At 42.9% G+C, this 14192-nt stretch overlaps 1 protein-coding gene across 1 annotated transcript in view; it reads left to right on the plus strand.

Moving 5' to 3' along the window:
* Nucleotides 1-577: 577 nt before the first annotated feature.
* Nucleotides 578-14192, plus strand: part of NLE1 (notchless homolog 1) — a 52769-nt gene continuing 39154 nt past the window's right edge. Inside the window, exons 1-5 of the mRNA XM_040424693.1 lie at nt 578-708; nt 3907-4043; nt 8086-8303; nt 8396-8475; nt 13923-13999. Coding sequence (XP_040280627.1) covers nt 669-708; nt 3907-4043; nt 8086-8303; nt 8396-8475; nt 13923-13999 — 552 coding nt within the window. The 5' untranslated portion in view covers nt 578-668. The remainder of the gene's footprint in view (nt 709-3906; nt 4044-8085; nt 8304-8395; nt 8476-13922; nt 14000-14192) is intronic.

The raw sequence follows: 14192 nt of genomic DNA on the forward strand, positions 1-14192 counted from the left end.
GGCATCATTCCCTTCATCACACATCACTCCCCTCATGTAGGGCATCACTCCCTTCACCACACATCAGTCCCCTCATTTAGGGCATCACTCCCTTCACCACACATCAGTCCCCTCATGTAGGGCATCACTCCCTTCACCACACATCAGTCCCCTCATTTAGGGCATCACTCCCTTCATCACACATCACTCCCCTCATGTAGGGCATCACTCCCTTCACCACACATCAGTCCCATCATTTATGGCATCATTTCCTTCCCACACATCACTCCCCTCATGTACAGATAACTGTGAATAGAGTATCATATGTTGGTGGCTTATTATACATAAATCGACAAACAAATTCCAAAAATTCTTTCCCACACATTACACCTCATGAACATCACCTCTCTCCAATCCCAATACTTTGTCAGTCAGTCCTTCCCATAACCTACCTGAGCCATACTTTATACACCGTATTTCCCACACATGAGTATACTTGCCATAGGCTCAGGTTATGTCCTGTGTACAGTCACTGCTACTTTTTTACACGACCTCCTCTGCTGCAGCCTGTCAGGAATCCAGCAGGTGGCGCTGCCGCCAGCACTGATGCCTCTTGTAGTGAAGAGACTGTCTGGTATAAGTGCGGCGCCGGCGGATGACATATCCTCTCACGTGTGCCCAGTAAACACATGTCTGCTCTGTCCAGTGAGGAAAAGTTAAAGGCGGCAGGTATTTTGGGCTTGGGGCGCAGTAGTAAAGGGTGTGATTAGCAGTGTATGTGCCCGATCCTCTATTGTTCAGTGCTGTGTACTGCACGGTGTGAATAACGCCCCAGTGTAGGTACTATGTTTTTGAAAGCCGTTCAAATCGCAGTGATAGATTTCCTGGGGGATAGCATCATAGAAATCTGGGAAAGTAGATGCCAGTTTAGGGGGTGGCATCAGCTTAAAGGGATGCCCTAAGATATACATATATGTTTTTGAAACAACAGGGAACTTTCTAAATCTACTTTCTTAAACTCCTCCTGTTCCAACCCCGCTGCTCCGGCCTCCCTGTTGGCCATTTGTTTCTCTGCAGTGGTGACATGCCTGTATACCTCATCTGACCACTGCAGCCAATCATTGGCCTCAGTGGTATTGTGCATTATACCGGTGATTGGCTGCATTGGTTACATGTTACATTGTAAAGCTTGTCATCCCTGCAGCTGAAATGTTGTGTCATGGCTGGAGCGACAGTGATGGACACTCCCTTACCCCTTATCATATGGCCAGACCGGGTGCCTAAGTGGCCGGTCATCTACACACATAACTGCTACAGCCCAATCAGTGGCCTCAGCAGTGACATGCACAGACAAGTATTTTTTCTTTTTTAACTTGGGGAACTGGAATAATAAAAAAAAAAAGCCGGTATACCGGTATTTCCTTTAGTGAATCTTTTACGTTCCCCTCCATCGCTGCAGCCATGATGTAATGTTTTGGCTGTCAGACAACCCCTTTAAGTATGCCAGGTTGTAAACTTTTCCTTTGCATTGTTTTGCCCTGGAGTATATCAACATTGTAGAATACATCTTGTGTCATTATTTAGAGATAATGTGTGAAATGGAGAACCTGACTGGTAAATACTTGAATTCCCCATAAAATGACAATTCTAAAGTATTTCTTGGGTGATATAAAAAATATTGCTAAGATAACGATATTAAAGGGTTTGTCCGGCTGAACCCGAACATACACCCTTTTTCACCCAGGCAGCCGCTCTGATATGAGCATCGGAGCATTTCCTGGTCCGATGCTCTCTCTTTCCCTGGGCTGCGCAGGGCAAGGGCTATTTCATTAGATACGGCGACACACTGGGTATCTGCTAGGCAGAGGCTTCCACCTTGCAGGGAGCCTGGTGACATCACCAGCACTAATGGATGGGCTTTAGCACTGCCCTAGGCTGTAAAGCACTTAAGACCACCCATTAGTGCCGGTGACGTTACCTGCAACACTGCTAGGCGGAAGCAAACAGCCCTTGGCCTGTGCGATACAACGCAGGGCAAGGGAGAGCATCGGAGCATGAAATGATGGGCTGAGTGGGTTCAGCTCTGGACCCGGACAACGTCTCTAACTTTTAAATGATGCGCCGATGGTCACATCAGACTGGCTGCTTGGGTAAAAAAGGGTATAAACCCCTTTTAATAAATTTATCACGAAAACAATATATATTGCGATAAATACCCTTTTAGATGAAAAAAATCAGCTGGGGCCACAAAGAGACTTTATACTGTACGGGGGCCACAAGGAGATTTTATACTGTATGGGGGCCAAAGGAGACCTTCTACTATAGGGGAGCAATTGACGCCGCTGCTACAGTGATCTGTTCCCCTTGTGTCAGGTCAATTGATCATGTGACGTAAGGGAAGCAGGTCACCACCAATTGACAACAGTGGTTTCAAAGTGGATGTTTATAGACGGGCACCCGAGAGAGGCAGTTGAGGCTGGGGACCGAAGGTGCTAGGATCCAGCACTGGGGATCAGGTAAGTATACTTCCCTTTGCAGGTCTGATCAGGAGGAGGGGGTCGAGTAAATCCTGCATATAATATACAACAAGCAGGGGAGCCCAGGCAGCTATACCCAGCGGACACATGAACCGAACACATAACTGTAGGCTGTAGAGATCAGGACATGGGGCTGTGTGGTCACATGCCTGCTTACATCGCTTTCCCCTTTCCCCAACATCTTTCTGTGCAAAATACATAACAATAATATGGCTTTAATATGGCAACAATGAGTCTTTCCACTTGCAACTCTTTAGCAGTGACTTACCATCTGACTAGGTCGCCGTGTACGCGAGGTGCGACTTTCCAGTGGTCTCACTGATGCTGGGTGTTTTATTTTACGCCTAAGCCTTGTATAGGAGAGGGAGGCAGAAGCGGGCCTGACATCACTTATATACCACAGTTATTAAGAAACTATCATATTGTTAAATCACCGTTTCCTGATACTGTGGTATATCACCAATACCAGTGTATTGCCCAACACTAGGTGTTCCTATTACTCCTTCTAAAAATGTCAGAATATATAGACAGCTGAGTGTCACGCTAATGCTGTCCAATAAGTGCTGTCTGTATAGGGACACACACATTTGACAGGAGAATGGTAACACCCCGTTGTCAATTTATTCAAAGATTTCTAGGAATAATAACGGGAACAGCACACCGTTATTAGAAAACATGTTCCAGATTAGTTTTTTTCCACGTGAAATAAAAGTATTTACTAAAATAGACATTTTAGAAGTAGTCCTAATCCTATACCTGATCTAGACCCAGTGGGGGCAGCTACAATGGCCACTGAAGTCTCAATCTGTGGCTCCTTTCATAATAAGTCAATAGTGGATACTATCAGGTGTCAATTTTGACATTTCTTCTGACCAAGAACCCTGCTCTCAGTGCCACAGTCCAGATACCAGTATGCAGGCTCGGAGTGGCCCACATGGGTACAGGGGAATCCCTGTATGTGTGTGTGTGTGTGTATATATATATATATATATATATATATGTGTACAGCACCTCAACCAGCCTATGTTCATATACAAAAACTTGTTAGATTATTTATTATATTTCAATGTATCCGTACGGTGGGCCCCCAAAATACATTTTACTTGTGGGCCCTAGGTACCCCAGTCCGACACTGCCAGTATGTATTTAAATCAAAGCATTGACAGGTGTCTTGATTAGGGTCAGGGTATGGCAGAGCACACATCCTCTTTTTGTATTGGTAAGAGAGGTGATAACGTGAAAAAAGTTCCTGTTTCCCACCTGGGGTCAATGGAAAACTCTATACTTGCATCATTCCCCCTCCCTCTCCACACTTGCAGAACCAGAAGGAAAAAGCAGTGAAATGGTGAATTATCTTGTGTGCCTTTAGTGATAACTTCTTTCTTTACAGATATGAAGGAAGACGTTGGAAGAATTTTGGTTCAGTTTAAGAATGAAAGCGGAGAGCTTCTTGGCACTTCGTTCGATGTGCCTGTGGACATTACACCTGATAAGTTACAGCTGGTCTGTAATGCCCTTATACAGGAGGTAATGCCAACCACATATACCTAGGCTGAACGTGTTACTGACATGAGCAAGCTATGTCGTCAGTTTCCTCCAGTGACAGACATCTGGGGCAGCCCCCATACATATTAGCTTGTCAGCAGGTCCTGCAGAAATCGGTGAGCTAGACCACCATTTATCTTATATGGTCATACACAGTACATTGTAATCCACAAATCCACTGAATTGAATGGGACCTATTGAGAATCTAATGTCTGGCGTCTTTCGAGAGGATAAAAATTTGTCTTTAGTCATAGATACCTTTTAATGTCTAAAGGCCTCTTAAAACTGCCAGAACATCGGGCAGATTATTGCTAACTAGCGTTCATACGAATGCTTGTTACTGATAATCTGCCCTAGGATATGATAGGATCTTGGTTTGGTCACCTAAATCATTGTTTGCCAGCAACAGATCATGCTGTCTAAACAGCACTCTGCTGCCCATAAACTTTGATTCTGTATGGGGGATGATCAGTGGCATTAGCGATCACTCCTCCCCATACTGTGGAGGTGGTCTGCTTCACTGACTAGCAGGTGATTGCTGGGAAGGAACGCTTCCTTCCAGACAATCGTCTCTTCAAATGAAAAGTGTCTTAGGCTATTTTCACACTTGCGGCAGTGTGATCCGGCAAGCAGTTCCGTCGTCAGAACTGCCCGCCGATCTAGATGTGACTGAAAGCATTTGTGAGACGCATCCAGATGCAGATCCGTCTCACAAATGCATTGCAAGAACGGATCCGTCTCTCCGCTTGTCATGCAGACAGACAGATCTTTCTTGTATCTTTTTTCACATTTTTACTGGTTTGCGCATGCACAGACCGGAAGGACGGATCCAGCATTCCGGTATTTTGAATGCCGGATCCGGCACTAATACATTCCGGCAAGTATTCAGTTTTTTTTTCACCGGAGATAAAACCGTAGCATGCTGATTTGCCTGATCAGTCAAAATGACTGAACTGAAGACATACTGATGCATCCTGAACGGATTACTCTCCATTCAGAATGCATAGGGGTATACCTGATCAGTTCTTTTCCGGTATAGAACCTCTAGGAAGGAACTCTTTGCCGGAAAAGAAAAACGCTAGTGTGAAAGTACTCTTAGGCTACTTTCACACTAGCGTTTTTCTTTTCCGGTGCTGATTTCCGTCCTAGGGGCTCAAATCCGGAAAATAACTGATCAGTTTTATCCTAATGCATTCTGAATAGAGAGCAATCCGTTCAGGATGCATCAGGATGTCTTCAGTTCAGTCTTTTTGACTGATCAGGCTTTTCAGAAGACCGTAGCATGTTGTATTTTTACCTCCGGCCAAAATTCCAGAACACTTTGACTGAACGCCTTTTCCCATTGACTTGCATTAACGCCGTATCCGGCGCCGTGTGTTCCGTCAAACCGGATCCGGCTTTTGCATGTTAAACCCGAAAAATGTGAAAAAAATGTTAACGTCCATAAATGGCGGATCCGTTTTTTTCTAATGCATTTTTTCATTGTGATCAAAATCAGTTTTCACACGTTTTTCCGGATCCGGCGGGCAGTTCCGGTGACGGAATTGAACGCCGGATTCAAACAACGCTAGTGTGAAAATAGCCTTAACTGTAAAGATGATGCTGTCTTTCAAGACTAATTATGTAACACGTAATCGTGTCACATTTATTCACAAAAGCACATAGGTATAATGCATCAAATAACACACGTGAAGCAGAACCTCTCAATATACAGGTGCATCTCAATAAATAAGAATATCATTTAAAAGTTAATTCAAAAAGTTAAACTCCTATATTAAATAGATTAATTACACACCGAGTGATATATTTCAAGCGTTTATTTCTATCAGTGCAGATGATTATGGCTTACAGCTAATGAAAACCCAAAAGGCAGAAAATTAGAATATTGTGAAAAAGTTCAATATAATAGATTCATGATGTCACACTCTAATCAGCTAATCAACACAAAACACCTGCAATGGTTTCCTAAGCCTTGGTCAGTAGGCTGCACAATCATGGGGATGACTGCTGACTTGACAGTTCTCCAGAAGACAGTCATTGACACCCGCAAAAGGTAGTTGCCAAAGAAGTTGGTTAAAAGTGTGGTAGAAAAAATGCACACAAGGAACAGGGATAACCACAGCCTTGAAATGATTGTCAAGAAAAGGCCACTCAAGAATTTGGGGGGGATTCAAAAGCAGTGGACTGCGGCTGGAGCCAGTGTTTCAAGAGCCACCACACACAACTGTTGCATTCCTTGTGTCATGCTACTCGTGACTTAGAGACATCAGAAGCATCTTTCCCGGGCTAAGAACAAAAAAAAAGGACTGTTACTCAATGGTCCAAAGTCCTGTTTTTAGATGAAAGTAAATTTTGCTTTTCATTTGGAAATCCAGGTCCCATTTTTTTTGAGGAAGAGTGGAGAAGCACACAGTCCAAGTTGCTGAGGTCTAATGTGAATTTTCTACAGTCAGTGATGGTTTGGGGAGCCACGTCATCTGCTGATGTTGGTCTACTGTGTTATATCAAGTCCAAAGTCAGTCCAGCTGTCTTCAAGCACTTTAGGCCTCCCTCTGCTGAAAAGCTTTATGGAGATGCTGATTTCATTTTCCAGTAGGACTTGGAACCTGCCCACAATGCCAAAAGTACCAATACCTGGTTTATTAACTACGGTATCACTGTGCTTAATTGACCAGTAATCTCGCCTGACCTAAACCCCATAGAGAATCTATGGGGTATTGTCAAGAGGAAGGTGAGACACCAGACCCAACAATGCAGTTGAGCTGAAGGCCATTATCAAAGCAACCTGGGCTTCTATAACACCTCAGCAGTGCCACAGGCGGATCGCCTCCATGCCACATTGATGCAGTAATTCATACAAAAAGAGCCCGACCAAGTATTGAGTGCATATACTGTACATACTTCTCAGAAGGCCAACATTTCTGTATTAAGTCATTTTTTTATTGGTCTTTATATTCTAATTTTCTGAGATACTTACTTACTTTTCATTAGCCGTAAGCCATAATCGGCAACATTAAAATAAATAAACTCTTGAAATAGATCACCCCCTGTGTATAATAAATCTGTAGAATACTCGTTTCACTTTTTGAATTGAATTTCTGAAAGAAATTAACTTTTCTATATTTTCTATTACATTTCTTATTTGAGATGTTCCTGTAAGCACAGAAGTAAATAGTTGTAGCAGTAAATACTGGTTGCCGTTTTCTTTTTTAAATCCGATATCTCTTTATTATTAGTTTTCAGTCTTTACTTTTAACATCAACATGACATTTTTTGTAGACAGAAGACATGTACATTATCAGTCATATACAATATACTCAGTACAAAACACATGACTACAAAAGACATGGCATAAATCTACGTACAAACTCATGTAGCATAGACATCTTTAATGTGATCACAAAACCACCCATTAACAAATAATCCCATATCCCCACCCCCCACCCAGACCCTACAAGAGCAGGACACATTTATAACAGCCTTCCTTCATCGCCACTCCTGGGGTGTCGGCACCGCAATACTCATTAGTAAACCAACCTCCAGCATTCGTTTCCAATCACCTATATGTCCATAGAGCATCACCATCCAGCGTCCATCTTCACATACAGCCATACCTCAATTCCATGTAAATCAGTCACCTGCCGGTTTCAGTATACACACAACACACATACTACCATGGTTGCCGTTTTCTAGATAAGGAGTGTGAAAAGTTTATTGTCCTCCATGGTTATGATACCCCCACAAGTTCTGAGGGACACACACCCTAAAGGGTCGATTGATCGACCGGGTCTGATCTCTCAGGCCCATGCTTCCTTGCTTGAATAGAGCAGCGGTCACGCACACGTGCTGCCGCTCCATTTTGCTCTGTGGGATGAGCGGTGTACGTAATGCCAGCAGTTGCATAGCAAATGAATAGCACAAGTGAACGCTGGTCTAAAAGTGATAGATTTTACTTTACATTTCGATAAGCCAAACTTCTGCCTTCGTGTCATTTCTGAACTATGATTGATATTTTTATGTTAAGGAAGAGGCGGTACCACTAGCATTTTTTGTCCATGATGTGGAGATTGTGACGTCTTTAGAAAAAACCCTGGAAAAACAGACAGTCGAAACTGAAAAAGTGTTGGACATAATCTACCAGCCGCAAGCTGTCTTCAAGGTCCGAGCAGTCACGCGCTGCACCAGTTCTTTAGAGGGACATACTGAAGCTGTTATCTCGGTAGCTTTCAGCCCCACTGGAAAGTAAGTATAGCTGCAAATATATTAATGTCATTGGAACCTTCCTCCTCAGCCAGGAAAAATATTTAGTAAGAATAAACTGTGTGTAATTGTAGGCACTTGGCCAGCGGATCAGGAGATACCACTGTTCGTTTCTGGGATCTCAGCACAGAGACACCGCACTTTACATCCAAAGGTAAACTGAAGGAAAGAAATATATTCTTATGCCATATGATAGTGGGGTGGGTTCATGTGTAAGTTGTATTTAATATATCAAACAAAAATTATTTTAAGACATAACTTTTAATAGAGATAAGATTAAAAAAAAAATGCCCTGTATATACCAAGGCGGATGAAATTAAATAAACAAAGGCAAAGATATGGCCTAACTACCACTGAGCATGTGACATCCACTGGATAGTTCCAGTAATGGAATGTCTAAGTAGCTTAGATAAGGGCAATACGTAGGGCGATACCAGTGACAGAAATGAGAGGCCTGGGGCAATAATATTAGTGCAGGGAAGAAATAGAGGAAAAACTCTCCCTGTACAAGCCCTAACTATGCCACTGCCCAGGTGCAATCCCTGATGGTGGGATTTCCCTGTCCTCGTACCCGCCCCAAATGACCCTAGGGGGCCCTGAACAAAGAGTTCCCCTCAAAAGATTGTAGATAGAGAAGATAGTGACAAAATATCCCTTGATAAAAATTTGTTGATAATCATATCCCAACGCGTTTCCCCCTTACTGGGTTACTTAGGGGGTTGATCGTAGTTGAGTACATATAAATCATATCTGTAAGATACTTCATCCTGGGATAATGGCTGATAACATTCCATAAAAGATAATACAAAAAAGGCAGACCTTATGATAGAAGCTGAGTACACCAAAAGGAGCCGATTACATCACAGATTCCCCACTGTTATAGGGAAGAAATGCCACAAGTGATGTTCCCCCTTCAAGTGCTGACTGCCTCCTGCCAAGTCATCGATGTATTTAAAGGGAACCTGTCATCAGGATTTTGTATATAGAGCTGAGGACATGGGTTGCTAGATGGACGCTAGCACATCCGCAATACCCAGTCCCCATAGCTCTGTGTGCTTTTATTGCCAAGAAAACGATTTCCGGAGCCCAGCCACGCCCACTGTGAAGGAGCCCAGCACCGCCCCGCATACTCCGAATCTCCTCCTTGCTCCCCGACGTCACAAAGCTAGAGCGCTGTAATCTTGTGATGTGTGAGCTAGCGCATGCGCAGTGTTGGCTTAGTGTTCCTTAAGAGAGAATTGTGATAGCACACTCACACTTGGTTTAAATTGAAAGGTATTTATTGTTGTTGGTTAAAATATTTAATTTAATAAAAATGTAAGAGGAAAATGATGGTAGAAATCTCAAAAAATTGCAGATAATAGAGTGAGATGACAACTCGTGATGTTGTTTAGGATGAGGTCTAATTGGACTGCTTTATGTAATAAAATGGGCAATAATAAACGAGATCAGGGTATTTCTGACAAGGATGATGTTCTAATGTTCAAAAGTTTCTTTCAATATATTCTAGAGTCCGTGAAAATGTGGTCACATAAATGATGGTGCTGCGTAGATTCAATTTTGTAGAGTAGTGGTAATCTTTAAAAGATGTGCAATATCTTCTCATATAAAATCCAATGGAATAAAGATAAAAATGTCCGTGCAAAACTGTTGTGAAAAAATGCTGCTCAATTGAGTAAAGGGGTGTTGTGCACAACAAAAATATAAAATAGCAAACAAGTGCTCATTAAAAAAAAATTGAAAATATAAAACATAACATGTATGTCACATAGATAGTGTTCATGTGTTGGAACACTTTGGGGTTAACTGCTATTATAGCCGTATAAGTTATGTGTCTTATGTTTATCGGATTCTCCAGGTCATAGGATGCTCGTCTTTTTAAAGAGAGCGACTCTCCTGGTAAATTGCTGGTTCGCTCAAATTTGCATGTAGGCTTTCCGAATAATCTTAGTGGATATTGCCTATATCGTTATAAAAGTACATTCCATAAAATGCATATGAGCAATTAAGGGTGCGTTGTACTTTACCCCTCTTCGGCTTATTGCAGTGTCTTCTATTCTGCAAGGACCAGCGTGGCGTCCCACGTGATCGCTTGCCTTACCATGTGATGCTGCACGTGATGGTGATGCGGCTTGACGTCACACGGGTCCTGGTTGTTGATTGGCCAATCCTGTTTAGCTGTAGGAAGATTTGAAAATCTGTCGCGGTAGCGAATATTTTCATCAAACAATCTTCACTTTAAAGTCGGATCCTTTGAAGTCCTCACTGTTTCCTCAGACCAGACGCGTTTCGAGACACTTTCTGGTCTATTCCTCAGTGGTCAATTACTGGTATGTCCGGAGCCAGTGAGGCTTTATGTGCGGTTTTCTTTTAGGGGTGTTACCCTAGTTCTGTTGGGTTGATTCGGAATCCTGGACTGGATTTCGTTGGCAGCTGAATTGTCATTTATTGACATTGTTTATTGTCGCCATAGTGTTCCTTCCCTGTGCTGGCATCAGCCTCAGGGAACGAACTGCGCATGCGCTAGCTTGTGCATTGCGAGATTACGGTGCTATAGCTTTGTGACGTCGGGGAACAAGGAGGAGATTCGGAGGATGCAGGGGGTTGCTGGGCTCCTTCGCAGTGGGCGTGGCTGGGCTCAGAGTCAGAGAACGCTGGACTCATCGCTCAAGCATGGAGGAGACCGGACTCATCTAAGGTGTATTTACATATCTATAAAATCGTTTTTTTTAATACAATAAAAGCACAGAGCGCTATGGGGACTGGGTATTGTGGATGTGCTAATGGCAATCTAGCAGTACATGTCCTCAGGTCTATACCCAAAATCCAGATGACAGGTTCCCTTTAATATAACTTATAATAATACGTTATACATGAAGAAATTGACAATAGCTATGTATCCGAAGTACTGAGGAATATATAAATCTTACTAATATAAGTGTCTGTATATGAAGTTTTCTAATATTCAAAGAAATTCTATCCTCAACAACTAGCCACATTTCCTGCAGAGATTCACAGTTGCAAGAGTTTCTCAGAGCATTGTGACAGATGATACAGTATCAGACAAGACAGTCCAGTTACTGAAGGACAGGTTTCAAATTTTCACTAGTTAAGAGAATCACCAAATGTAAATATTTGGCTTTCGGGTGAAATTTATGGAAAACTTAAAAAGTTCACTCTACAGTGATATTATATAATGAGTAGGACATTTAAAGGGATTCTGTCACCAGATTTAACCCTATTAAGTTAGATTAAGTTAGCTGAAATCTAACTTTTATAATGATGCTAATTAGCCTCTAGGAGCAGGGAAGGGGGGGGGGGGGTTGTTCCTGCTCCTAGAGGCTCCGTTCTCCCACCTTTTGTCGCCTCCCCCCAAGTCCTGATTGATAGGGCCAGGCAGCGCTTGCATCTGTCTGTCAGCCCTGTGCTCTGGTGAAATCTCGCGCCGTTCAGTATTCGGCGCAGGCACGGTGAGGAAGCTTAATAGTGTTAAATCTGGTGACAGAAACCCTTTAAGTAGAAGCATGTAATGGTGAGCTCAATCCTCATCTCAAACAATTTATTGAAACAAAAGTCAACAACAGTGGTAGGTATAGTAGGTATACCCCACAAAAATGTCACAATAACTTGTCATGTGGCCTCGAGCATCAATTACAGCTTGACAAAGACGTCTCGTGCTGTTCACAAGTCAACTTACTGTCTGCTGAGGCATGCCATCCCACTCTTCTTAAAGGGTGGCCCTCAGGTCAATGAGGTTCTGAGGTACAGAGTTACGAGCATCTACACGGCGACTCAGCTGATCCCGTAGGTCTTCAATGGGATTCAGGTCTTGAGAAAGTGCAGGCCACTCCATTTAAGGTACCGCAGCCGTTCCCTAATGATGTGACCTCGATGAGCTGGCGCATTGTCATCCATGAAGGTAAAATTAGGCCTGTGTTGTTCATGCAGAGGCACAATGACCGGATTATGTTACTGTACCATTCACAAAGTGTAGGGCAGTTCTGTATTGACTAGACATACCTGCCCACACTGTTACACCACAACCACCACTAAAGGCTCGTCTGGTGACAACAGTGGCTGATGCGTAGCGCTCTCCTTGACGTCTCCAACATCATTGGCGGCCATCATTTCTGCTCAGCGTCCCTCGTCCAGCGTAGATGCTCCCTGCCCATGCATGACGCCTGTGGTCAGGTAGCCTTGCAGGTCATCTAGCATGCAGACCATGCTGATGTAAACGGTTTCCAATGGCCTGATGTGACACTTTGATGCCTCTCACCTCCCTTAAATGTGCCTGGAGTTGTGTGGCATTCATAATCCGATACCACAGGGCATTGTTCACGATGAAGCATTCATCAGTGTGGGACATGGCCAAAGGATGTCCACTTCTATGCCTTTCTGTGACTCTTTTATTCTCTCTGTATCTCTGTTCCATACTGCTGATGACACTCAGTGGCCACTTCCGTCTGAGAACATCCTACTTGAAGCCTCGTAGTGTTGATCAATTGTTGGGTGTCTTCTTGGTCTCATGATGTCAAAATGTGAACAGCATGATGAGGAGGACTGTTTAAATACCAATTCTAATTGAGCCAGGAAATTTGTTGGGCGATTCATGGATCAAACACCTGTTTTGAATTTTGCCATTGAACATTTGGACATGTGCATTTAAAAATTAAGAGAAGGTCACATTAAGTTCAGCTGTAAAGGTTAGAGTGCATTTTAGGTTCATTCTGAAATTTCACCCACAAGCCAAATATCCCTAACCTTCTGTGAGTAGTGTATATATTGCCTGCACAACTCATGTCCTAACCAGTTGCGGCATTGTGGCATTAACAAATGTATGTACATTATGGTGTGTTTATATATACAGGGTGTGTGTATGTATGTATATATGTGTGTGAGATATAGATAGAGATATATAGAGATATATATATATATATATATATATATAACACCTTTTTATGTAACACTGGATTTATCAGCTATATCTGCTCTTGAGTGAAGGCTGTAGCATCCATCCAGAAATCCTCTACCGCCATCACTCAAGGGCACTTAAGCGTTGGGGAACACTAAGAGGGCACTTGCCGTTTTACCACTTGTATGGTTAAAACATCTCCTTGGTGATGCAGATATTAGGAACATCCACAAAGGTATGTTTAAACAACTCTCCAAGTCTCCTTCCTAGTGCTATCAACCAGTTTCCAAGGTCAGAATTTGTAACTGAATTCCTTTAAAGATCAACTCTGGCTATGAAGTGCAATATGTTTCAGGACTTGCCATTAGCTGTCAGTTTTTATTTTCATCCTTTTTAGGAAGTACTGCTTGTTGGGGAAAAATGTTGAGCCAGACAAAAACTTTACAAAACTTCTCGTATGTAGTGTGAAGCCTGTAAAGCTTCCAGTGTATGTAACAGGAGCTATAAGGGAAACCTTCATGCTACATATGAAATCCTAGGAGATCTGCATCTGGACTGCCCAGTGCAAAAGAAACCCCAGCTAAGGGTATTTTCACACTTGCGGCAGGACGGATCCGACAGGCTGTTCACCATGTGTTGCTTGCTGTTCTTGTATTTTTTGTAATGGGGACATGTTTTGTTTGTTACAGGGCATACACACTGGGTGCTAAGCATTGCTTGGTCCCCAGATGGGAAGAAGCTGGCATCCGGCTGTAAGAATAGCCAGGTATGTTTCTTCTGTTGTATGTTGAAGTTCAATGTGTTTTAAAATGGCTTTAGACCTCAATGGCCATTTCCCTCCTGCCGTGATCCATAGTGATGTCTCGTAAACGTGCAAACAGGGAAACAAGCGAGAGCACACAGACCAATGACATGGAAACCATACAAGAACTATGAGATGAGTACCTATGCTCAGCTGT

Source organism: Bufo bufo, chromosome 3, assembly GCF_905171765.1.
Source record: "Bufo bufo chromosome 3, aBufBuf1.1, whole genome shotgun sequence".
Taxonomy (NCBI): domain Eukaryota; kingdom Metazoa; phylum Chordata; class Amphibia; order Anura; family Bufonidae; genus Bufo; species Bufo bufo.